General features: G+C 43.0%; 1 protein-coding gene across 1 annotated transcript; it reads right to left on the bottom strand.

The window, feature by feature from the left end:
• Positions 1-263: 263 nt before the first annotated feature.
• Positions 264-18,998, bottom strand: TAF5L (TATA-box binding protein associated factor 5 like). Its single transcript, XM_065401812.1, has 4 exons — positions 18,857-18,998; positions 12,963-13,067; positions 9,534-10,258; positions 264-2,202 (listed from the first exon to the last, which is right to left on the bottom strand). Exons 1-4 carry the CDS (start codon positions 18,996-18,998, stop codon positions 1,405-1,407), a joined length of 1,770 nt encoding a protein of 589 aa, XP_065257884.1. The 3' UTR covers positions 264-1,404.
• Between the last annotated feature and the right edge of the window lie 7,912 nt (positions 18,999-26,910).

The following is a 26,910-nucleotide window of genomic DNA, read 5'->3' as shown; positions in this document are numbered from 1 at the left end:
GAGAAAAGTTATGGTATCCCACACTTGAGTTCCTTTAGCGGCAGTTCTACTCTATTACTTGCCATCAAGGTTAGTTCTGTTATGGGGCACTAGTATAGCATAACCAACAACAAGCATCAACTCTCCTTGCTGCAAAGTGTATTGAGATGTAACCCAACCAATGAACCTGCCTTCACCTTCCACACAAATCAGCGCAACCCTATATTCCCCACAAAGAGACTTATGCTTTTTTTTTTTTTTTAAACTAAATGCTTTTAATAGAAAACAAAATACAAAATAACTCTTTCCAGAAAGCAGAAGTATTTAATCTTCTCTCCAAATGACAAATTAGGACTTGCTTTCTCCTCGGATCCTGATTTTAAATGTTGACTATTTGTTTCACAAAGTGTTCATATAATTGATATTGCAACATTTTGAGAAAAATCTAACAGTGGCAAAGCTGCCTCTGTGTATGCACAATAATTTAGTAATACTATTTTCCATTTCACCTAGTGTCCCCTTCCCATCCTCCAAAGATTGCCAACTTCCATTTGCTGAAATATTTTTGGTGAGGTGCAGACATGACCCTTTCCTATGAGGAGTCCAAGTTTCTGCTGTTAAGTTCCATCAGGCTCTCACACTCTTCTCCAGCCAGGGTGAGTTATTAATCACCCCCAAATTACCATTCTCGCCTACTCCCTTCACCTCCAAAACACTGTGCAACCAGATTTGGAAAATCCCAAATTCCTGGACCAGGAAGAGTTACAAATATCATAGGCAGTGCCAAGAATTGAACCCACATGATAATGCAGAGATGGGCTGTTACATCAGATTTCCCTCCCCTTACTAAAAAAGGCGAATTTTTTTACATTATTAGTCCAAAACACTTCAGTAGTGCTATTGTGAGCTGTAGTGATTGGGACCATTACTGTAAATAGCCATTTTCTTTTAATATAAGGGTCTTAAATTCTGGTCCTCTGCAATACCAGAAAAAAAGAAAAGCCAACTGGGCCAGTAGTTACACATATGCGAGCGCACTCATGCCTCCGCTAATAGTAGGTAGGATATGCCCATCAGTCAATGCAGAATATTTAAGTGCAGGTCAGCAGCTTGTCCAGTTGATAATTTCACTTGTCTGGACTAGGCTTTTGGCTGTCCCAAGCTACTGGACAACAGGCTCTCTCTTCCCCTCTTCCTCTGCCCTACCAGTATCAGACTAGGTTAAAGTTTTCTGTCATTCCCTCTTCCTCTCTCTCTGTTCAACAGTATAGGTCCTTTTATGGGAAAGCCATTCGAAAATATTTGCATCATTCTGAACATGTCTGCTAATGGGAGAGAGGAAGAAAGTGTTTCACAGTCAGTAATTTAATCTCAGCTGGTAATGGACTCCGGCATTCAATACACCCACCCACCCCCCTAAAAAAATTAATGTTCCTGATTTTCTTGTGCAATTCCAGTCACCAGAAGAAGGTTACAGGCCATAAATTGTACGCTCAGTACACTATTCATCTGTCCGGTATATACACCAACCAGTTCATTGGAAGAACCATCTGCAGGGGCATTGCAGTATGTGTTCCGAATGTCCCAAACCCGAATAGAATTGTCCATTGATGCAGAGGCAATCAAACTACTGTCGGGGCTAAAAGTAAGGCTGGTTATATTGTCCGTGTGCCCCCTCAGTTCTTTGTAAAGAGTGCCAGATGCCAAGTCCCACAGCTTTAACCGCTGGTCTTCTCCTGCTGAAGCCAGATACTTACCATTGGGAGAAAATGCAAGTGCTAGCACAGGGCCACGGTGACCTGTGAAGAGGCGCACAGAGTTTCCCTGTTGAGTACTCCATAAGCGCACAGTTTTGTCTGTGGATCCTGTAGCCAAGTAGTTGGAATTGGGGTGAAACTTTACACAGTCCACATCTGCTAAGTGGCCCGCGTATATTCGCAGTGGGTATGTCCGATCGAATGACCAGAGTCTTGCTGTGCGGTCGTGGGAACCACTGGCAAAGTACAGGCTCCAAGGACTTATGTCCAAATCCCAGACAGGGTAGGCATGCCCTTGGTACAACACAGTGTTTGTAAAACTTCCAAGGTCCCAGTATCTGATGGACATGTCCTCAGAACAAGATAGGAGTCCCGAACTGTCCGATAGGAACCTCGTGCTATACACCGGTCCACAATGTCCTCTCAGTATCTTCATTTCTGTGCCTACATTGTTGTCATCTTCCTCCTGGACAGTGGAGAAAACAAAAGAGCATATTTATTTGTTCAACAAGAAGCAACAAGTGAAAAGCGGGCTGGAGTGATCTCAGAGGATCCTCTCCCTTGCCACCAACAAAAAAGGGAGAACTAGTGGTAGAGTTATAGATGTCCATTCTGTGTAACATAGCAATGTCCACTTCTCGAGCATGTTTGCTCCATGCTAGATCTTATGCAGACATGCTGAAAGAGTTTTGGTTTTATCAAGGTTTTATCTTCACTTTCCATACCCCCATTCCCATCTCTGAAGGAACCTTAAATTCAGGGTTTGTCTACATGGGGACACACAGGAAAGTTAATCCAAATTAATTTATAAAGTGGATTAGTTAAATCACACTAAAAACCCTGTGGGGATGCTCTTATTCAGAATCAAAGTGGCCTTAATTTGGTTTATCTTAGTCCATTTTCAAAGTGAATTAAACTAAAACGAATTAAAGAGACAAGGTGCGTGAGGTAACGTCTTTATTGGGGACCAACATGGCTACAACAACACTGCATAAACCAAGTTAAGGCCACTTCAATTCTGAATAAGAATTCCACACAAGAATTTAATGTGGTTTAGTTATCCACTCTAAAGTCACATCTTTATTTAATTTGGTTTAATTTTCCTGAGTGCCCTGTGTAGACAAGACCTGAGATTATATTAAAATAGACAAGACAGGCTATTTTAAGATGTATTCTTTTCCAAATTTCTCCTCCTTTGGCACACTTGCTAAACTCATTTGGTAACTTCCTACTCACTCTCTACTAAGCTCTTGGCAGTAGTGTGGAAACAGATTTTGGCACCTGATGCTTTGGTGTAGTCATTATTGGAAATGAATGTCACTCTGGATAAAAAAAAACCCCAGACTCCTAGCAGAAAAATGATGCAGCAGACTAAAAGAAATGAAGGGCAATTGAAAGCAATGCTACTATGCATTTCCTCCTCCCCCAGATGTGAATAGAAATATAATAAAGTCACAAATCTTTCCTTCATCAAAGCAGCACCCACGGGAATTTCATGATATGGTTTACAGCAACTGAATCTCTACTATGGGGGTGTGGCACAGAGACTACAGGTTCTAACACACAAAGCTCCATTTTTAGCCAAGTGTCCTCCTCTGCCCTGGATGTAGCATTGCTTGCTGGAGCCTGCACTGTCTGTAAGCCACATCTCCATATTAAATTAAATTAAATAAAAATTAAATAAATGGAGATATCCTATCTCCTAGAACTGGAAGGGACCTTGAAGGTCATCGAGTCTAGCCCCCTGCCTTCACTAGCAGGACCAAGTACTGATTTTGCCCCAGATCCCTATGTGGCCCCCTCAAGGATTGAACTCACAACCCTGGCTTTAGCAGGCCAATGCTCAAACCACTGAGCTATCCCTCCCCCCCATTAAAGGTGAGGGCTTGCAATCTGCAGCATGTTATGTTAATCAGTTGTAGCCCTACGCTGCCTGACAAAGTTGCCAATAAAAGCCCACTGAGGTTCCCTATTTTACAGTGCAGTTTTAGTAATTTGCTTAAATCCAGAATTTTAGTTTTATGCCCTCCCAATCAATTATGATTTCTAGACAGTCAGCAAGCATGTGTCACTTCTCTTCTGCTCAGAAGCAGTCTCGTATTCCAGTAACCTTCTTCTGTACTCAAAAAAATGCACCCAGATATTCACAGACCACAAATCTTTCACTGGCTGAGGACTGAGTTCCATTCCTTTGTTTCCAGTGTCACACAGGAAATGCTAACCACAAAGAACATTCTACACTCCTTTTTGTATTTTAGTTGAGTATTTCACAGAATCATAGAAATTTGTAGTTGAAAGGGACCTCAAGAAGTCCTCAAGTCCAGCCCCCTGCACTGTGGCAGGACCAAGTAAACCTAAACCATCTCTGACAGGTGTTTGTCCAACTTGTTTTTAAATGCTTCCAACTTTCCCCTGGAAGCCTATTCCAGAGCTTAACTTCCCTTATAGTTAGAAAGTTTTTCCTAATATCTAACCTAAATCTCCTTGCTGCAGATTAAGCCTATTACTTCTCGTCCTACCTTCAGCGGACATGGAGATCAATTGATCACCATCCTCTGTATAACAGTCCTTAACATATTGGAAGACTGTTATCAGGTCGCCCCTCGGTCTTCGTTTCTCAAGACTAAACATGCCCAGTTTTTTCAACCTTTCCTTGTTTTCTAAACCTTTTATCATTTTTGTTGCTCTTCTCTTGACTCTTTGTAGCAGTTAGAACAGTAACAGAATTAGGCCTGCGCTGTCATCAATTGTGGGGGTGGGGGAATCCATTCTCCTTTAGTAATTTTTCAGAATTACTGCCCCAGACATGAAATGTGATAATACATACTTTTCTTGGATATATGATAGCACTGAGCATTACTGAGAATATCCATCATCCCTTCCAAAGCAGTTACTACTGCAGGTTAGAGCAGTGTGAACAATTTGTTTCCTCTACATTTCAATATGCAAAACACTACCCTTTTCCAAGCCAACTACATGCATTAACAATTGTATTTTATTATTTGTAAATACGGTCTGGAAAAAAAAGAAAAAGAAAATAAGAATTTTTTAAAGAAAGTATTAAAAGAACTTTCCAAATGTCATAATCTCTGGTATGAGATCTTAAAAAAAAAAAACAAAAACCTACTCCCCGCTGGTGAGTAGGAAATTTTCCCAGACAAGTAAAGTACTTACTTTCTACAGAACTGAAGTGTTTTTATTTTTAAAGCCCTTTTGGTTGCAAAGGTTACCTTTTAAATGTGAACCAGTGCAGTGTCATCTTCCTGAGTCTACAGACAGAGAGCTCAATGTGCCCCTGCTGATGCTCAAATCTTTCTCTTACAACAGCTGCTGTGTGACATTAATTTAACCCTGGTAAGTTTCACTGCTGCTGTTTATACCTCTGTGGGAAGTAGTTAAACTAACAAGAATCATGGTGATTTAATTTTACTCTGCCACTACTTGGAAAAGCTATGAGCAGCAGATGTAGGTATTTGAGAAGGACCCAAAAAGCAGGCTGAAGGACAGGTAGAATAGCAAAGACTCTCGGTTCCCAGCAGACATACATGCACACAGAGGGCAACAGCAACCAACACTTGGGGAAGAAAACAATTAAGGCTGTGGTATATTGCCTGAAACTAACAGGAGGTGATTATGTGTGTGTGTAAATATGAGCATGCGTGCGCGCACACAAACGCACGCACACACATACACACAGAGACAGTAAAGAACTATTTTCTCCCACAGGGCAATTTTTTATTTTTAGTATTGTCCCTAGAGCCAGTCTGTTTTTATTAATTTTGGGGACATTTATATAAAAATCACTGAAGTTCTTATTTAAAATGACAAAAATGTCATCCTCAAACCCTTCCATCCCAGTCACATGTTGGGAAAAAGAGCCAAACCCAGCCCTATACCCTTCTGCCCAGCGGCAGTTAGGAAATGAGCCAATCCTCAAGCTCTTTAGTGGGAACAATGCTGGGGCCAGGCAGCATTTCATTCTTCCACCCCCATCCCTGCACTAGCAGATTATCCTAGACACCTACAATATCTCTCTTGTCCTGCAGAGCTCCTAAGGTTTTCAAGCGGGGAGCCCCATTCCTGCATACAGCTGCACAGCAGGGGAAGGTGCTTGCTTCGAAGAGCCCCTACCCTCTGCTAGAGAAGAGGCTCTAAAGGACAGTCTTCAGGCTGCTTCCTCCAGTATTCCTCCTGCCTGGTACCCTAACCCCTCTCTTCCACTCATAGGCCCCCTGCCACTCAGTATCTTCAGAGCAAAATTTAAGTAGAGCGGAGTCTGACTTCACATCAGAGTTTAGGAGCAGCCACTCCTACAGCTTGGAACAAAATGCAGCATTTTTTGCTGTTGATTTATGTAGTCCTAGACACTTACACGGCAACCTTGCAAAGAGGACAATTATGAGGCTATTTGCACAGCTGCAAAATCACATATTACATTGGACTGTGAGTATACAATTAAATGAGAGAATATTAATATAAAGCCTATAGCACATGTGATTATAAAGACAATGGACTTGCCTTACCCCAAAGGGCAGGCTCAAGCCTCCAGTACTCTTCAGAGATGAGACATCACCAGCATGTTGGGGCATTACACTGAATAAGGAACTTGTTTTCAGCCCTGTAAATTAGACCTGCTAAAAGCCTTTTGACCCTAATAATTTTAGGGCGTTGTGCCAACTAGAATCAACTGCACTTCTGTAACACTCATGCTATGGGAATTATTTTAATATCTGAACCTCTCTTTTTGTTCATACACAGAGATGTATAAAAAACCTGATAGTGTACCACCAGTGCAGTTACAGCAAATGATCTATTGAACATTGGTGCAATCTTACAATTTTACATCATGAGAAACTGAATTTAGTCATTTAGTTTACTGCAAATTAGAAACAAAGTTGAAGGCAAATTACTTCAGGCACTAAGGATATGCAATAATCTCCCCAAAACCAAAGTATCTGGAGTAAGTGAGTGGGGGAAGGGAGGGGAGGGAGAAAAACAAGACAATATAGAAACCCTGTATCTCCAAAGTAAGGCATCATCAAAGGCTGTTCTACAGCACCCATCGCTGTAGCACCCAGGTGCTTTTTATCTAAGTTATCCTGTGTATTGTATATTTTCCACAGTACTGATCATTTATACATGAATAGCTCTCCCAGATATAGCCTTTCCTTTCACTATCACACATCATGGCAGCTGTGACCAGCCAGAATGCTCTTACTCTGCCTATATAGGTATTTATGGCCTCCATCCCAATTGTATCTGAATGCCTGTTCTCAAGTTTGAACTCCTGGAGGCCTGTGGCAGCATATTCTCATTGGTGGGCTCTCCATTCTATATTTTTTTCTCTTTCTAGCCCAGAATTTGGCAATATTATGACATGTTGCAAGAAGTGTATTCATCCAGGTTTTTCACTACATTTGGTCCTGCTGCCACGATGGTTGGGTTTTTTTTGGTCAGTGGTGGGGCAGAAATTGCTTGGACATGTGCTAATTTTTGACAAGATATTGTTTTAAATTTGTATGCAGATATTACAATGGACACAAATGTTAAATAATCAGCAAGAGCCATTTGCACCCAGACTTCCAAAGCCATTTCAGAACACACATAAAGGTATGTAAACACTTGCTAGCAAGAAGCAATATATACTCCAAATAACTTGGCAGTGTTTTGCTATTCAGAAGTTAGATATGTAAACAAGGGAATTTATATAGCATAGGGCAGCCTGAAGCCAAGAGGCAATCTGAGGTGACCTGCATATTTGACACAGCACTGATTCAAAGTGAAAAGTCCTATGGACTCCCAGAACCTTATGATGAAAGTAGTTCATAGCCTGATCTTGGGATAGCCTAAGCTACCAATTTGTACACCCACCTGAAAGGGTTAACTCAAGTAGTACTGCGTATTGAGCCACATTGCCTGGAAGTCTGCCCCAAGATGACTAACAAAACAATCCCTACTCATAATTAGGGCTCGGAGTTCTCTTTACTATGTCGAAGTAAAAAGTCCCTCACTATCTAGATGCTACTGGGTTTTCTTTAAAAAGCAACACAAAATAGCAAAGCAGCAGCGACAGGATGTTCTCACAGCAAGCTGCTGAGCACAAGAATAAGGGAGGCCTTGCTTGGAAGGATGATTAAAGAAAGTCAGAGTCACAAGTCCTGATCTCCTAATCAAATGCAAAGTGCCACGTGGGTGGCTGCAATGGGAGGGCAGAAATGGGGCAATTGGCACTAACTAAAAGAGATGTGGCATAAACTATATGAAGCTATCTAGCAAAGCCTTGGGGTAAAGGCCAGGCATGCAAAGGCATACGCATCATTCTCCTCTCAAACATTACAAAGATACACTGGCAAGTCTCTTACATTTCTACAGTGCAGTTTCCTTAGTATAGACAGTTCTGCATAATTTCTCTATACTAAACATTTACCCACTGATCAGTTAAATCACAGGTTCTCAACCTTAATGGAGCCTCCCTTGAGACAGTTTGAGAAATGGGCATGGCTCCCACTTCCATGACTCCTCACACCAGGCCCAGCCCCCTTCTGCTCTCTTCTTTTTCTGTCCATTTTCTATCTCCTACCCTCTTCTGTCTGCTCCTTTTCCCCCTTCTTGTCTTGTTTTCCCTGTTATTTTTGCTTTGTATTGTCTTATTCACTGTTCTTGTTTCACTCCTGGTATCCCTGCAGCCTCACTCTCTCACTCACAGGACGGCTACGTGCTTCTGGGGTTGGGCCTCCACTAGCGGTTCAATGGTGCCAGGTTGCATATGTTCTAGTGCAGGGGTGGGCAAACTATGGCCCACAGGCCAGATCTGGCCCATGGGATTGCCACCCCCAGGGCGCCACGGGCCCCGCACTGCTCCCGGAAGCGGCCAGCACCACGTCCCTGCGGCCCCTGGGGGAGGAGGGGAAGAGGGCTCCGTGCACTGCCCTCGCCTGCAGGCACCGCCTCCCGCAGCTCCCATTGGCCGGGAACAGGGAACCATGGCCAATGGGCGCTTCGGGGGAAGTACCCGCAGGCAAGGGCAGCATGCGGAGCCTTCTGCCCACCCCCCGCAGGGATGTGGTGCCGGAGCGGCACGGGGTCAGGGCAGGCAGGGAGCCTGCCCTGGTGCGCGCCGCTGCCACCCCGGAGCTGCTCCAGGTAAGCGGTGCTGGGCCGGAGCCCGCACCCGAACCCCTCCTGCACCCCAACCCCCTGCCCTGAGCCCCCAACCCCCTGCCCTGAGCCCCCTCCCACACTCCGCACCCCTCCTTGCACCCCGCCCTGAGCCTCCTCCCACACTCCGCACCCCCACCCCCGAGTCCCCTCGTACACCCCGCACCCCTTCTCCGCCCCAACCCCTTGCCCTGAGCCCCTTCCTGCACACTGCACCCCCTGTCCTAGCCCTACATTCATGGCCCTGCATGCAATTTCCCCTCCCAGATGTGGCCCTCGCGCCAAAAAGTTTGCTCACCCCTGTTCTAGTGGCTGAGCCAAGTACAGAGGGAGCAGGAAAAAAGCAGCTAGGACTGGCAGGCTGCTGCCTGAGCTTGTCCACATAAAATCCTCCCACAGCTGTCTGCATTAAGGGCTGCTGCAGGAGAAGAGAGGGATGGCAGTAGCTCATAAGACTTTCATATTGGGGTGGAGCAGATTCAAGGTCATTCAGCTTTTCAATGCCCTTATAATTCCTCTCCCGTTCCATGAAGCCCTATCCCCACATCCAAGTTAGAAAACATTTCTTTTAGCCTTTCTTATATAAATAGTCTACACACATTCCAAAACGTATAGGGTGAAAAATAAGGATATTCAGACCTCCTCATCCACCATGTCACAAGCCAGGCGGATTCTGGACACGTCTACAAGATGGGGCTCAGATTTTAACTTCCTGGATCGCAAGCTCCACAGCTTTACACAAGAATTATCAAACCCAGCAGCAAGCAGCTTGCTATCCGGCGAGATCTCTGCTGCGTTCAGCAACTGCTCTGTGTTATAGAAGGCATAGAAACATATGGTGGTTAGTGAAGGAGGCCCGTCCTTGACTCGTTTAATGCTGTCCTGCAGTAAATCCAGCGCTGCCTCATTCTGCAGTATGGAAGCAGGCATGTCTGTCGTTTCCAGGCCATTGCTCTCGTTGCGTGAGGAGCTGCCACTGGCATATAGCTGGTAGTCCGTCCTCTTGGCAGGCTGCACATCCAGGTGAATGTGCAAGGTGAGAACCTTGCAAAGAGCATTGTTGTTGTCACTTTGGAGGTAGCGGAGAAGGTAGTTGTAGCTGTCTTCTTGAAGGCGGATAACATACTTGTTGTCCAGAAATGCCCGGAGCTTGAAGTTGGACAGGATGTCTTGAATAGTCAGGGTAGTCTGCAACTGCTCAATGATATCCTTCTGGCTGGCATTCTGCATGAACATCCCATGGAAGCGACTGTAGAAACTGTCCACTGTGCTCTTTAGGCCATTTTGGACCATGTTAAGATGGAGGTAGACGAAAAGGGGATACAGAAGAGGCATCACTTCATGGCTGTGCTGGGAATCTGAATCTAAATCAAAACACAACAACAAGCATTATGGTTTCTCTCAATCTATTTTCTGCTAGAAACATAAATCAAGACAATTTATTCAAGCTGCCTTCAATGGCGTTAGAGGACAAATGTCTAGCCTTCTGTTGGTGTTTCTAAATAAATACTTGGTGTCCCTAAAGGGGGGATAGAGAATCTATTGCATCTCTGATCTAAAATACATTTTCAGCTCAGCAAGAGGGAGACTGTCAACATAAAATTCAGTTTGAAATAGCTTACTTCTGTTACTAACAGCACTTTTCATTAAGGTCCATTTATTAAAATACACACCATAAACAACATGACAGCTGGAATTTCTTTTATGAATTTAGAAGAAAATTTTCCTATTTTAAATGCTCTATGTACTGAAATGATTGCACTTTAAAATTAGGATATGTTAAAAAATATATTTGTACACCATACCTCCGTAATGTTTAACACAGAATTATTTACCCACTTTATTTGGGCCTGTACCGAGTGGTTTTCTCAGCTCCAGTACAACTTGCATTTGGTGCTTTTAAATGCATGGAATTGATTCGCAAATGAAGGAAGAGGAACATACTCTCAGTTTATTTTGAAAACGTACTGCAACACGCTGTGCTTCACAGTTTTATTTCTGTCCCTGCTCTTCTCTCTTTAGCCAAAACATCCCAACAGTAATTTCCAGAACACAGTGTAATGTACACCTGATTGGGATACACTGTACCTTGAAGAGACTAGCTGTGTAACAGGTCCACCCCTTTTTAAGCCAGCTTCTTGGGGCTGTTTTCCTCCCGGGTTCAAGTGGCTGCAGGGAGCTGTAGCATGCCGAGCAGTGCCACACAAGCAGTGGCAGCATACAGGGCCACAACAGCGATTTACCAGCAGCTCAAGCCTCAACATTTGTGTATGATGCATTCAGATGAATGAAACAAAATATATTTTAAAAGCCTTAAAGGTGGGTCTTTTTCATCCCTTTTTATTTCTTTATTCCCATTTCTCTCTGCCTCTTGCCTTCCCTTCTCTTTTTCCTTTCAAATCAATGAGAAAAGACAATGGAAAAGAACCTAAGTATTCTTCCAACACTTTTTCCTTTCCATCCTGCCATTTTGCCTCTCTCTGTCTCCTTTTGTAAGCCTCTCCCCCCTCTGCATTCTTTCTCCCTTCTCTCCTAGGTCATGGACAACCAATTAGTGCTTTGCACACTCTGAACACCCAAGCTGCCAGATGGTGCTCTGTTCCATTCCCATGCCTCAGAAGTGCTGAGAGGAGCAGGACCTCACTGGAGAAGAGGCTACAAGTTGGCAGGAATGGGGGTGGGAGAGAATGGGACCTGCAGGAGCCCTACAGGAATGCACTGCTGAGAAATGTGCAACAACAGCTTTTCAGTGCCAGTGGAGACAGAGACGGCAGGCAGCAAGCCCTTGGTGAGCTTAATTTGGCTGTCTGGCTGCAGGTTACACATCATAGATGCAGATACAAAAGTAGGTTAAAGTTCAAGTCAGAAGGGGATCAAGCAGGTAAGATCAAAACCAAAACAGAAGGGGATAGAAAAGGGGAAAGCAGCTGACAGTTGGAGCCTTGAAGGCTGTCTTAAAGGGCACCTATGAGCCTCAAGCAAGAAGATGCTAAGAAAACTGCACCCCGCATCTAATACATGAGGTTTACCTGCAATCCTGAAAAGAATGTCCACACTTTTCAATACTATCTCCACCCTCAAATCATAAAAGCATGCAGTAGTTTGATACCATTGCATTACTGATGGTCACAATAAGTCTACAGACCAGCTATATTATATACTGTGATGGGAATCTTCCCAACTAACCCGCCTCAACTCCAGCAGGAATATTAATCCTAACTTAAATATAACTAATCAATAGAGCTCTCCCCACAGCCGTGAAGGGTGGCAGTCACACACAACACTTTGATCGGCCACTTCTGTACTCCTTTCCCTGGAAGCCCCTCCCACTTTTTACTGCCACCTACCCTCCAAGGGTCTTTTTGTTTCTAGAAAGATCAAGTTTTCTTTCTATTTTGGGGGCACACAGTGATAACACTGTTGGTTTCTTCCCCACATCCTCTAGACCCAAAAACTTTGGAGCAATGCTCAGGTAAATTTAAAGGAACACAGTTCCCCTTAAGATCTAGACAATCAAAAAATGAGTTAAAAATAGCTTCAGGCATTCAGATACCACAGTCTGAAAAGCTAACAAGAACAGAAATAGAATAGCACTACATCTACCTCTAAAATGATCTGCCAATTTTAGTGTTTTACAATCACACCTTCCTTTTTTCATTTCTTAAAAAAAAAAATATGTCTTTCCCACTCTCCTGTTGCTGCATGGAACATCCACGCAAACATGAAGGGTAAACTGACCGGCTGAGAAGGGAAACAGCAAAACTGACTATGCACAAAGTGCAGTCAAATGCACAGAGTAAACATACTGAAAAAGATAAATATTTCTTTCTCTAACCTTTCAGTTGCAGTAATCTTAAATGTTAATTTGTTTTACCTGTTTTTAAAGGTAAGTGGTGGAGTCCCTTTACTCACTGAAGCTACAGGACTTCAGATTTAGGTCTCTTGGACATAGAGTCACCCATTCAAAAAAGAATTTTAAAGACTTTGAGCTAGCACTGTACACTATACAAAATTAAAAATGTATACTGCCTGTCCAGAATCTGCTATCCTCCTCCCAAAGCTGCTTACCTGTGAGAAAACTGCGTAATCGTCCAAACTGCACTTCATATTGCTGTGGCTCTGCCAGGCAGGGAGCTGCAGACACTACGTTGGCACAACCAGATTCAGATTGGACTGGGAGAATAAAAAAAGAATTAGAATCCAAGCGTATTTGTATCTGAAAGTGTCAAAATTCAGAACATAAAATTGAACAAAATGCAACCAAAGAGAACATTTCAGGATGAATGTGGGCCATGTACTGCAAAGCATTAGATACTGTCTCATAGGGCATCTGACAAACTATTAATCCAAAGTTACATAAATTAGGGAAAATGGAAAAGGACAAAGGTTGTACACATTAAGTACTGTACTGAAAGCTTGACAAGAAACAATAGTTACCCACTGTTTAACTTTCAAATAAAGCACAAAGTTCTCTGTCTAAACATTGTCACAGATCCCTTTAGATTGCCACTAGATAATTCAGCACAGTCCTACAACCCTGTGTGTGCTAAAATAAATCATTCTTATTGAAACAAACTTGTGTTTCTCTTTCAAATGAATCTATCACATGAGGTGAGGAATTCCCAGAGAATCTGAATTCTACAATTGGGGATATTAAATCAGATTATCAGATTTCTTGAGTATAGGGTTTATCTGCATTACAGCAGTGTCTAGAAATCCCACTAAAGAATCAGTGCCCACAAATTCATACCTTTACTTCTTCAAACACCTAGTTTTTATCAGAATGTATCCTTATGCTCTCATGTTGCTGTGGACCGCATGTTATAGCAAAGCTGTATCCACCAACTGATCTGGGCAGTATCTTTTGACCAGCCTACATGATACAAAATACTGAGTAATTTGCAAGAGGGAAGAAAAAAACCTTGTAGTGGTGCTTGTGACTACCTTTCCAATGGAGTTTTGTTTTGACAAATACATGCCATGGCCATAAAATAGGTATTACATTGTTTTTCAGAAAGATCAATATTAACTCTGGTAAAGATAGCTTTGAAGTATTCAAAAAAGGGATCCCCATCAGAGGAAGGAAAACCAAAATCTTCCACCTCCTAAACCTATACACAACTCTCTGTGACATTCTAATCAGACTACATCTGTACACTATTAAATTTTGAATGTCAAAATACAAATTTTAAAATTTACAATAATGTCTTGATTCTTTTGCTCTTCCTTCTTACCTGTTTTTTCTTTTTACTATACTTTTTCTCTCTTCTGATGAATTTTATCATTCCCTCTTTCCTTCACTCCCCTTCTTTTATCCATGTTTATACTCTCCTACATCCTCTCCTTCTTCCCATCTGTTTTCAATCCAAACCCCACAATTTCTTTCTCAAGTCTCTTTATTCCTAATCCTCATCCTGGTTCCCCCCTCTTGCTCTCTAGTGTTCATAAGACTCAGTTATTACAGGCCTGGAAGCCTATAAACGAAGTTGCCAGTTTCCACATGCTGAAGAGAGAAAGGCCAGTCTCCAGCTTACCCCTATTGTGTCGCACTGGAAAGAAATGAAGATCGCGTTGAGCCAAGATTCACATATACCCTAGCATTACCCTTACCCTGCTTTATAATGAGTAGGCATATCTTACATCAGCTTAGGGAAATGCAGTGGTCATGTTTACAGGTTCCCAGGGCTGAGCTCAATTCAACTGCAGGAGCATAAAGATAGCTGCAAAACTGCAGCCCCCACTGTGAACAAACTCAGTGCTAGTGAAGTTACATGGATAACAATATCCCACCCCTCCCAAATCCCCTATTTCCTAAATACACAAGTCTAAACCCTGTTGGAAGATTGTTTTTCCATAACCCAGCTACTTTGGAAATTCAGAACTGGTAGGAATTCCATGCAGAAGCAAACAGTAAGGTTCTGAAGGCATGCTGTGCTGCATAAAATCTTAGAGGTGATGTAAAAAGGAAAAAAAAACTATATATTTATTGAATGACTTCAAATACGTTTTTCTACTTCTAAAAGACAAAGTTTTTAGGCTCACTTAATGCCTACAGTTCAGCTTCTCGGTTAGTGCTTGGACTTATGGCTCAACAAAGTCAACATTCTCTATTAGAACTATAATATACAAACTTTGCTCACGTTAACCTAAAAAAGCATTGCACAGAGTTTACAGTCAGCTGCATCAGTCATCTGAACAGCCCAAACAGTAGCCGACCCAATCACAAGAGCTTGCCATTTATGCGACTCACCCATGTACGCAAATATGGCTATTCCGTAATAAAATCTCTATACAGGGTTAAAGAAAAGATTTAGCGTCAGCTCTTTAGGATGTTCCCGTTTCCCCAGCACTACCTTTGGCAATAGGTCCTGATTTTGACATTCCCATAGGTAATGGGAGTGATCTGCCACTCTGCCCATACCACACAGGTGCACTTTACTGAGTACCACTAAATCTCCCCTTAGCCCTGTGTAACTGACTTACTTTTCAAAACCAAGATCACCTTACGTGTAAGACAGAAGGGTGTTACCTTTGAGTAATTAACTCGGGAAAAGGCTAATCAGGCAGTTATGCTCATTGCCATCATGCAAACAGTAACCAGATACTACATATGAGCCAATTATAAGCAGTCAGAATTCTAGTTCTTCCCCTTCTGACATTTTACACAGGAATCAAGAACTCAATCACTCCCTAAAAACTCCTCTGGAGCGGGGAGAGCTGTTTTCAGGTGTATTTTCCTTCTGAAAGAAAGAGAGATTTTGGGCGTATATACATTTCTTTCAGTTCTACCATGGACAGTTTCCCTCCCACCCTCTCCACTGGCCATGAGAGCATCGATTGATAACATCTGTTTCCTGATTTCAATTCCTGTAAATGGAGCCAGTTATGTGACCTGCTAATAGCTTGAAAGGAACTATCCTAGCTGAAATGATGATCTCCCTTGTAGTGTTCTATTTTGGCTAACAAAAGTGTTCTCTTCAGCTGATACACACAGGATGGCTACTCTCACACTTTTATTGGTCTGTTAGAAAGTTATCAATTTACCTCACCCACAGGTATATGTGTATATGTGTGTATTAGAAAAACCTGCTGCAGGTTCACTTGCGCTACTGGTGCATTATGCTTCTGGTCCCATAAAGGGCAGAAGATGAGCTGGGAGGAAGTTCTGCTCCCCAGTTTGTATGCTGCAGTGAAGGCCCTAAAACAGACAAATAGCTAGAGAGATATAGTGACCATATCAAACATTTGGGATGGGCTGAGGTAAAGCAATTCTGAAGGAAGAAGGAAAAAGTAAGTGCCAGTATAGGAAAGAAAAGGAAAAGCATATAAATCAAATAAAGAATATGAAATATATCTAGAAAGAACAGAAACCATAGTACAGGAGACAGGCAAGAATAGGAAGTAAATGACCCAGAGAATTAAATGAAAGGATTGTTGTTTAGAAAACAATATGGCGAAAACAATCAGGGAAACAGCTGAACAGGAATAGCAAGGGTGGGTTTTGTTAGGGAGTCAGGAGGAGATTTTTAGGAAAAGTGATGAAAATAGTTATTCCAAGAGTATTTCAACACAGGCTTTTTTATTGTAGCCAGGTGTTAGTCTAGTTATCAGTCTTCAAGACCAAGGCAACCTCCATAGTCAGGATATGTTGCAGGAAGACCATCCCAACCTCCATAGTCTGGATCAGCCCAGTTTCCAGTTTTATATTTGTTTTAAGTCACGAAGAAAGAACTTTCCAGAGGTTCACTCTCATCTGGAGAACTATAACTTATGCACATTGTGCTCCCACTGAACATGTCTGAAATGAACTAATAGTGACCACCTCAACAAATGACCGCTGACTGCCCTGAGTTTGGGATCTAATGAAAACTGATGACTGCGTTCTGGATCACTAGCAACAAAATCCTTGAACTGGCAGGAGGATACACACTAATGAATATAAATTTATTTACAGTGTTTGGTGGTCAGTTAAAAACATACAGGTATTCATACTCTCGTATAGAAACCTAATTTAGATCTGTATGCAAAATAGTAAGATTTGCATACACCAACATAATCCCACCAGCATCTACTGTCATACTTTATGCCACTGAGATTATGGCTCCCGAGTCCTAATCCCATTATTACACTGTCTCCTTCTTCCCCACTGCAGCCTTCAGCAAAATCACTTCATCTTTTTACTTTAGTTGCATCCCATTTAAAATGAGAATAATACTTCACAGGTTTGTTGTGAAGATTAAATAGAATCATAGAAATGGAGGACTGAAAGAGACCTTGAAATGTCATCAAATCCAGCCCCCTGTACTGAGGCAGGATCAAGTAAACCTAGACCATCCCTGACAGATGTTTGTCCAACCTGTTCTTAAAAACCTCCAATGATGGGGATTCCACAGCCTCCCTTGGAAGCCTATTCCAGATCTTAACTATCCTTATAGTTATAAAGTTTTTCCTAACATCTAACCCAAATCTCCCTTGCTGCAGATTAAGCTCATTACTTCTTGTCCTATCTTCAGCAGCCATGGAGAACAATTAATCACCAACCTCTTTTAACAGTCCTTAACATAATTGAAGACTTATCAACCCTCGGTCTTCTTTTCTCAAGACTAAATATGACCAGGTTTTTTAACCTTTCCTCATAGGTCAGGTTTTCAAAATCTTTTATCATTTTTGTTGCTCTCTTCTGGACTTTCTCTAGTTTCTCCACATCTTTCCTAAAATGTGGTGCCCAGAACTGGACACAGTACACCAGCTGAAGCCTTACCAGTGCTGAGCAGAGCGGGACAATTACAACCTTGTATCTTACATACAACACTCCTGTTAAGATACCCAGAATCACATTAGCCCTTTTTGCAACTGCATCACATTGTTGACTCATATTCAATTTGTGATCCACTATAACCCTGCTATAGCTATTGTCTGAAAATGGTTTGAAGATGAAAAGCCGTAAAGAAGCACCGATTATCATTTCTCTTAGGTCTATAAAGAGTTGAACCTGCCATTTACCCATAACATGTTACACTCTGCTTTGGTATTGTGGTGGGTCTATTCTAGAAATGGAAAAGATCTATTTTATCATCTTCTAGTCCATCTCCCTGCCAATGCAGGATTGTACAGTAACTAGTATTTTGTCCAGGCAAGCTGTATGTGTCACAAGAAACAGAGGGTGTACCACTCCCCTTGGGAGGCTGCCACAGGCTGAGACCTCACCGACAGAAAACTTCTCCTCCTCCCACCGAACATTCAGCCTATATTTTCTTTTACCTTTAAACATGAGTTTCATCCCTCATTATAACCCCCACCCCACCCTTTGGTGTTTACATTCTTGCAATATTTGTGGACCGTTAGTGTCCCTCCCCTTCAGGTTCTACAGCGAAGAGTGCCATAGACATGGTTTGAAAAAACAAACAAACATGTTCCTGGGGCGGAGGGGGATATGTGGAGCAGACAGTGTAGCAGAGATCCAGGAGCTCTTAGAAGGGAAAGGGAGAGAGAATGCATGTAAACACTTTCCATTCCAGCCATTACAGGGTTCTTTTGAGGGATGTGGAAGGGTCTTTCAAAACTACATGACAACTACTAGCCAGAGAAAGAAACAGTTCCTGTTATTTTTATTTCATACGATTCTGTGCTTCTGCAACACAAAGTTGTACTGGCTTTTCTTATTCATACCCAATTTCACCCTTAGGTTTTTTCACCATCAGTACTGGCCAGGTTTCTCCTTCCCGCAGAGCATAAATGGGTGTTTCAGAATATTTGCCCAGATTAATTAGCTTACTTTTTCTCTATCATTAATCTTATTATTCTTCTGACCACGTTTCTGGTCTAGGCCCCTTTATATTTTATTTTCCCCACTACTGTTTGTAACTCCTCCCAATTTAGTATTTGAAAAATTCCCTCTGAAAATAAAAGTTACTATATAGAAACTCCACTACTCCTCCCATAAGTATGCATGAAAAATTTACCTGTGAGATTAGCTGCCATCTCTTCAGCAGTCTGACACAGCCTCAGCCCTTGTTTTAGGGGACCTTCCGAGTCCACATACTGACGGCGCTTGAGGTAGCAGGACACTGCCATCTGAATCTGTTCTGTGCGTACGCGTTTCATGACCTCCAAAAAAAAAAAAATGATGGTGCATAAAAATATGGTTTACACGTGGGTTATGTATCTTTTTCCATAAACATAGTATCTGCATTAAACCTGACTGAAAACAAATGGCTCAACACTTCCATTATACTAGCAACCACAAAGGCAGATTCTTTAGATACTGAAGTACGAGAGATACCCTTAAGTCCTCATCTCCCAATACCTCAGCATAACTAGACACTGAAAGAGTAAGAGAAAACGGTAGTGGTTAGCCAAAAGATTTTATTTAGCTAAAAGAACATCCATTATAAGGTAGCAAAAGTAACTTGTGAAGTTTGTTTTTTAAATTGGGTTGTGCCTTTCCCTCATCCCCTTTTTCATTGTGATGTATAAGGAGGGCCTGAAAGGCATGTTTCTCCTACTTGCTTTTTCACATTACAAATTCAGGTCCTGTTTAGCCTTAAAAGACTCTGATGACTGTAAAACCAGTGAAATTACATCATCACACGAATGAAAGTTGATCAGCAAAGAAGGGAACAGATTTTTAATCATACAACTCAAAACTTTTTTTAAAGGAAGTTTAAGAGGCAAGAGCTAACATTAAACAACTTCTGGGACTTCCAGGAGGTCCTCCAGCAAAACCCGGGAAGACCACAGTTAACATTCCTATTACACCTCTACCCCTATATAACGCGACCCGATATAACATGAATTTGGATATAACGCGGTAAAGCAGTGCTCCTGGGGGGCAGGGCTGCGCACTCCGGTGGATCAAAGCAAGTTCAATATAATGCGGTTTCACCTATAACGCGGTAAGATTTTTTGGCTCCCAAGGACAGTGTTATATCGAGGTAGAGGTGTACTTCAAAGGTAAGAAGCAGAATTTCCTGCACCCTTCTCTCCCTTGCCTTCCCCCCATCCAGCCACCTCTTTCCCACACATCTTTTTGGGCAATCCTTATACAAAAAGAAGCAATAAAAGTTAATTAGAAATTATTTGCAATAATGTCAATGAATTTTGCAAACATTTTCTAAAAGTGTCATAGCTCCATAAAAGAATGAGTCTGATGCTACTTGCATCAGCCTATAGTTTGTGACAAACGGAACATTGGTCAGATGTTACTTGAATCCTCCTTGCCCACTAATGACACTTAGTCAAAAAGCCATAGATTCTATTCAGATATTTAGGGATGTTTAAGAGTTTTAAGTGAAATAAACACCAAACATGGACATACGGTTTATTAAATATGGATTAGTGCTAATTTTCTTCTACTGGAAGAACGAGCTAAAGAACTTCAACATTAAGTCTGCTTCCTACCTCTCTACCCTATGTCCCCATTCCCACTACAAAAAGACCTGCATTTATTTACCATAAATACTAATGTTTTCTGGTTTGAGCAACTATGTTTTATGAGGTACATCAGTTCTCAGACAGGCAACATTAGTTTTAAGGATGTCCCTTCCCAAAACAGAACAAGAGGATTTTAACAGCTTTTTAAAAAGCACGACAGTTGGTTAGCTTTTGTTAATACTCACTCACATTTTACAGTTTACAGGAGCAGTTAAAACAATTAGCTCTTCTTGAAGTACCAAGTGGGTGTGGATATGAAATTTTAGCAATAGTGGAATTTTAAGAGACATGTGCTATTACAAAGCCATATTTGCTCTGGGGACAAGTTTAAAAAGTTTTCCATCTGTTCACCTAAGTGAGTCAATTGTGGGGGGCCACAAACAAGTGTATTTTTCAATTAACAAAAAAATGAAGAAATTGTATGATTCAACCACAGCTTCCTCCACTCAAAAGAGCTAATAAAATCATATAAATCAATGTAAGTTCTGCTGATATCTTTAATATTTCTCTGCAGAAGGGAGAGGTATAATAGGATTCTATTCAAGTCAACAAAAAAGTGAATGCAGAGAACTCCAAATCCTAACTCCCACCCAGAGAAGCTTAAATCAGATTCAGAATCTGTTTTGTTACAGTCCCGTATTTTATCCAATACTGCAGCTAGTATAACTGATGTATAAGTGCCTCACCCAAGCTCACACTGGGCCTTATCGATGCATACTCTGTGCACAAATTTAACTAAATCAGTTTAGAAACAGATTTAATTAAATCTGTGAAACCCCCTCTTGTAAAGGCTCTTATTTCAGATTATGGAGTACCTTAAACTGAGTTATTTTACAATTTTTTTAAACCAACTTAAACTAAATCACAATACCACTCTTAATCTGTGCATCTACAAAAGGGCATTGCACTGATTTAACTACATATGTTTCTAAACTGATTTAGTTAAATCATTGCACAAACTGTGTGTATACCAGCCCCACACCAGTGGTTCAATATAAAATAGAACCCCTAACCATCAGAGTCTTGTTTTTTTGCTTTAATCGCAGCCTTATTTTTCATTACCAAAACTAACATGAAGCTGCATCAAGGAGAGGTGCTCACACATTAGGACACAGCTCCCTTATACAGGTGACTCACAATAAGCCTGTAATGAGTGAGAGGCATAGAGGTGTCGAACTCCAGCAGATCCTGTAAAATGGTAATGCCATAAGGGCTGCAGGGGAACAGAGGTCAGTCTTCACCAGCGATTGCTGAATCAAGCAGGTGACTAATGGAGAAGAGGGTAAGTTTGAGGCAAGGGAGAAAGACGAGTTTAAATAGGACTCTCAAATCCTCATATACAGGGATTGGGCATTTTAGGGATGTTAGACCAATTAGATTAGGACTTGCGATACAGATCAGTTACTGGAAACTCGTTCAGGCTTGGACTTTTCAGAGCTTTGGGGGTAACAGGAAACCCTAGCTTTTTACATTTGTAGAACCCTGCGTGGATACAAAATTTGTATCCACATCTGATCTGCAAAAATGGTCCATGAATAGCCGTGAATATCTCTGAATTTGCAGGGCTCTATACATTTGCAGGAAAACACTTACTCCCCTTCACTCTCTCCCTTGCCCGCAACGGGACTGGGATTGACACTAGGAATGACATCTCCTAAGAAGATTTTTTTTTTCTGTAGATAAAGGATGGTTTAAAGTTACCAAATAGGTAACACAGGCAACTGAGAACTGAACTTAAAGAATCTAATTAACTACTTATGCTGCTTAGCAATTCCACTTTTGTTTAATTCTTGTCACCCAACAGGAACTGCTTAGATGGTTTACTACTGAGCAAATCCCCTAAAACATTGCCAATGCCTGACATTCCTGCTACAGGTGCTATGGCGGTCCAATAAGGCCTCTCTCCTGGAAAGCTATTTTTGCTCCAGCTCTCTGCAGCTCAGCTCTTCCACTCGCTATCGGACCTGACTCCTCAGTACGAAAGAGAGTGTTATAATGGAAGCAGGGAAATTATCTGCAGTAAAAGACACAGGAAGAAAAGCCCCAAAGCGCCAAAACCAATATTCCTAAAGATACTGTGATTTTGATGGCCATTGCAGAGTATATCAAAATAAGCATAAGAAATCAGCCCTTCAGAATGCTGTCAGCAGGGTTCAAATTAGGCCAGATCACACCAGGTCAGAGGCCCAGATTTTATTCCCCCCCCCCCCCCCCATCTGCCATCTTGTTCTCCAAAATCTCAACTTTCACTTAGTCTTTTTCTCTCCTGATTGTGGAGAAAGCTTTTAAAATGTGAAATGCCTGAGTCTGCACAAAGTGAGTCTGAAAATCACTCAGAGGTCTGAGCTACCTGATTCATTTTAATGGGGCATCAATGTAAGTGCCCAGGGATAATAGGTCAATATTGTTAACTCATCTACTGCTGATCAAAATAAGAAAGAAAGGAGAGGACAGATCATGTTATGAAGCGCTGCACAGTCTACACAGAATTAAATCATCTTGCTTTGGTGTCATGAGGGGGTGGCAGGTGGAAAAACAACGCTACTTTTTTTTTTTTTTTTTTTTTTTGAGAAGCCAGGAGCCCAGAGGATACCTCGGCCCCAAAGGGGGTGCCAATCCCATAAAACCCAAGCCAAGCTCCCCTTCCCCGAGCAACAGGAACCTAGTCTGATTTGGTGGTTAGTGTGGGGCCAAGGGAATCTTCCCTGACTACAATGGTTGTTGCTTCTCCTTCTGGAAGCTGCCTGCAGACTCAGGCAGACCCTAATGCTGTTATGCTCCGTCCATGTTTTCAAGCTTTTCTTCGCATACTAAAGGGCTAGTAACAACTTTTCAGAAGCCAGCTTAGATTTTGAACTCATCACATGACTGCAGGAGCTAGGGCCTTTGCCTTTGTTGAGAACTGTGTATCCAAGCCTCCATATGAAGAGTCAAACCTGACCAGCTCAGCTGAGCACCTGTGATCATATTTTGAACATCTGCAGATTCTATGGTGAGTGATGTGTCAGGCATTGAATTGTAGGCAGAATATCACTGCCTTTTATCCCCAAATTGAGCCCTCGCTTTCAGGTCAATGTTCTGTTACTGAGAGGCACCAAAATTGGAGTCCACGTGCAGTATAGCAAAACTTCATTTCTGTATGGGGCCTTTCATATAAACTGTAATCCCAGAACACTTTATAGAAGTAAATGGACTCAGCTAAAAAAAAATAATTATTTCCAATATTTCTGCCTGTGTCACTGACAACTGAGAACTGAACTTAAAGAATCTAATTAACTACTTTATGCTGCTTAGCAATTCCACTTTTGTTTACTCTTGTTCTCTCTCAACTTCTCAGTACTTCAATGTTTGGGTCACAAATAATGCAGGGAAATGTTTAATTGCTTAAAAGCTACTGCTTCCAGTCGAATTAAAAAAAAAAAATTATTTCATGGCACTTCTTCTACTAGTCTTAGGGTTCTGTAAAAACTTGTTTTTACAAATTCTAAATTTTTGCTCAAATTTTACTTAAGTGCCCCCATTTATAGTAAGAGAAATAGAGGTCCAGGTAAGTGAGACAAGATACATTGTAAGCTGAAATGGAGATTTAACGAGATGCAGCAAAATAGGAGAAGCATTCCAGATGGTAGAAACAGTAAGCAGGGGTAGTCAGCAGGCAGACTGTGGGCCAAATCCGGATTATCAGATGCTTTTGAACAGACCATGAAATCTTTTTATTTACTTATTATCATTATTGTTATTGAAGTGTCAAATGTTTCTGTGGAGTCTGGATCTTGACTAAGAAATTTGGACCTTGACAAAAAATAATTTAACTACCTGCAGTAGATTATACCCTTACCCAACAGTGGAGTTTGGGTTCAGAAATAGAGGAGACAGCTATTTAACAGTGGTTTTAGTGGAGTTGTGTCCATTTACACTAGACCTGCATTTTGGGCACAATCCATAGAATAAGCTTGAACAACCCCATGAAGGAAGTTTCAAGAATGAGATTCAATGGCAAGCTTTGTGTGCCTTATTTCCTGTGTTCCACACGAGCATGATCTATTTTATTTCCACCCACAACAGATCACCCTCTCCTTTCAAATTCTAATACATCCCTGCCTTCCTTAACGTGAAGCTGTGGGGTCAAATCTTACTTCAAAATTAGGTTTTGTAAAAACAAAGTTAGAGCAACAGACCCATTTCCATGAATTTCCCCCCTCCCAACTGAAACAGTATTTTTAAATAATAATTTTCCTTTACAATGTTTGTAACCCAAACAAAACACCACTGAGCAAGCACATGAAGACCAGAAAGTGAAAATCAATTTTTCATTGCATAAGCATTAAAAGAATGTTAATAAATCCTGAATTTTTAACACTTTCAGGATTTATTTGTAACACATAAGAAAAGCTTGGTTTTTACACTGCAGTTGTATTTTGGAAGGCAACTCTGTAAGAGTGGGAATTTGTGGTTCCCTATGTCTCACTGAGCCCAAATCAAATGTGCTCAGTATAAAGTCATTCATAACTCCCAGCCCTACAACCTGGGAATGAAGCTGGGTGTTTTCCTGCTTGTGCATCATCAACAGCATGAGATTCTGTAGACCAACTTTTGCCTGCAGACCTGGGCAACCTGATTAGCCTTTAGTAGGGCTGCACAGGTGTCACTGAGGGCAGAACTGGGCCTGCAGGGCCTTTAGTGCTGGCTCTGATGAAATTAACAGGAAAGCCCCAGCTTGATCTTCAGATCCCAGACTCTGGTTGTAGGGGTGGTGGTTACAAAAGTTATGGTTTTGCTACATATAAGCTGAACTCTTGTAACCTAGAATCACTGAGACATAATAATCAAGGAGCCCCACGGGGCCATCTTTACAGGGTCACTTTTCAGGGCAGAATCAGTTCGATAGTCCCCCTCCCAGCCTAATAAAATCAGTGCAGAGCACAGAAGGGGGGAAACCACGGGCAGAGAAGGCAGCAGCCGCCAGGGGGAATCAGGAAGCTGGGGAGGAAGGAGATAAAAAGCAAGAGGGAGCAAAGGAGAAGCGGATGGGGAGGCAGGGTCAGGGAGGATCCTCATCCCGCTCCCTGTTGCTGGGGCTGCACCGCTGCAGGGAGGGGAGGCAGCTGGTTCCCGTCCCCTTGCAGGCGGGCACAGCTGCATCCCCGGCGCGGTGTGCGCCGCCCCCCCAGCCCAGGCCTGCCTCCCTCTCCCTCCCAGGGCCCGGGACGGCTGCCGGGCGCGCTGCACGGGGCAGCCTGCTCGCGCGCTCCGCCCTGGGGCCACTCACTGAGCATCGCAGGCGGCGGCGGCTCCTGCTGCGGGCACAAGGCGGAATCCTGGGCTCGCGCTGTCACTGCGCCCGCCGGCGCGAGACGCCGCTCTCCGCAGCGCGCGCGCAGCCCGCGCCGCCTCCCTTGGCTGCCGCTGCTGCTGCCTCCGTCTCCGCCGCGGCTCGAGGCAGCCGCTCCATGACTGACTGACACAGAGAGAGAGAGCTAGAGCGAGGAGGGCTGGGGCGGCGCCACGGCGCATGCGTGGTGCACCCCCCTCCCACCAATGGGAGGCCCTCGCCGCGGCGCTCGGCTAGCGCTGCCTGGCGCCTTGAGCGGGCGAAGGGTAAAGGCCACGGGGCGACCGGGGCGGAAGCACGTGTGTGCGGGGACTCGGGGAGCCGCGGCCGGGTGAGGACGGAACCCGCGCGGGGGGGCGACAGGTGTGAGTGAGCTGAGCCCGGGGCTTGTGCCGCGCTGGGCTGGAGGAGCGGGGAACGGGCTGCGGGGCCGGAGCTGTCTCGGTTGTTCGGGGCGCGGGGTGGTCGGTGCGGTGCGAGCCCCAGCCCAGGAAGGGTCCCCCGGCGGGTGGCTACATCGCGGGGTCTGGACATAGTGTCTCAGCGGCTTGTTGCGGGCGTGGGGTGGGGTCCGTGGTCTCAGGTGACTCTTGGGTGGGTCTGGCGTATGGCAGCAGCAGCTGGCACTTGCTCCGTGTGGGAGGTTGGACATAACTGAATCTGGTCCATTATTATCCGGTATGTAGTTAAATACCAGCCCCTCTGGTTCACCTTTGGAGGGGTGGGTTCGGTTCAGATGGAGGCACTGGCAGTGCTTACTTTGTAATGGAGGAAGGTGCCGGGGCTCAAGCAACTTTTTAACATTCATAACTGATGCAGCAAGGCCGGAGGTGAATGGGCTATATACTGCCAAGCCTAGAGGTGCCGGGGCTCAGACCTTGCAAACCTTGGGACAAATTAAGCATTGGATGTAGGGTCTGAGCCTGAGACGTGCTGGGCATGCGCAGCTTTCTGTGATTTACAGAGGAATGGTGGGTAGTTCAGCCCCTCTCATAAAAAAGCTCAGTTTGTGGTGTTGTCTTCCAAGTTTTCCCAGCTCTTGTTTGCCTGGTATCCAATGCTGTTTCCACTGATTTCAGTGGATTGGATCCTCAGTGACCAGACCTGGCTATCAAACCCAGGTCTCTTGTATTGTAAAGCTGAATGAACATAGGGCTAGCCCAAATAAGAGTCTGCTTTAATAGAGAGAAATAACCGTTAATTCTGATATTCTTAAATTCTTCTGGTTAATGTTTGTCAAGTGCATCTAAT

The sequence above is a fragment of the Emys orbicularis genome, chromosome 3, assembly GCF_028017835.1.
Source record: "Emys orbicularis isolate rEmyOrb1 chromosome 3, rEmyOrb1.hap1, whole genome shotgun sequence".
NCBI classification, from domain to species: Eukaryota; Metazoa; Chordata; order Testudines; family Emydidae; genus Emys; species Emys orbicularis.
The sequence above is the reverse complement of the archived record's forward strand: the minus strand, read 5'-3'. Positions and strand labels throughout refer to the sequence as shown.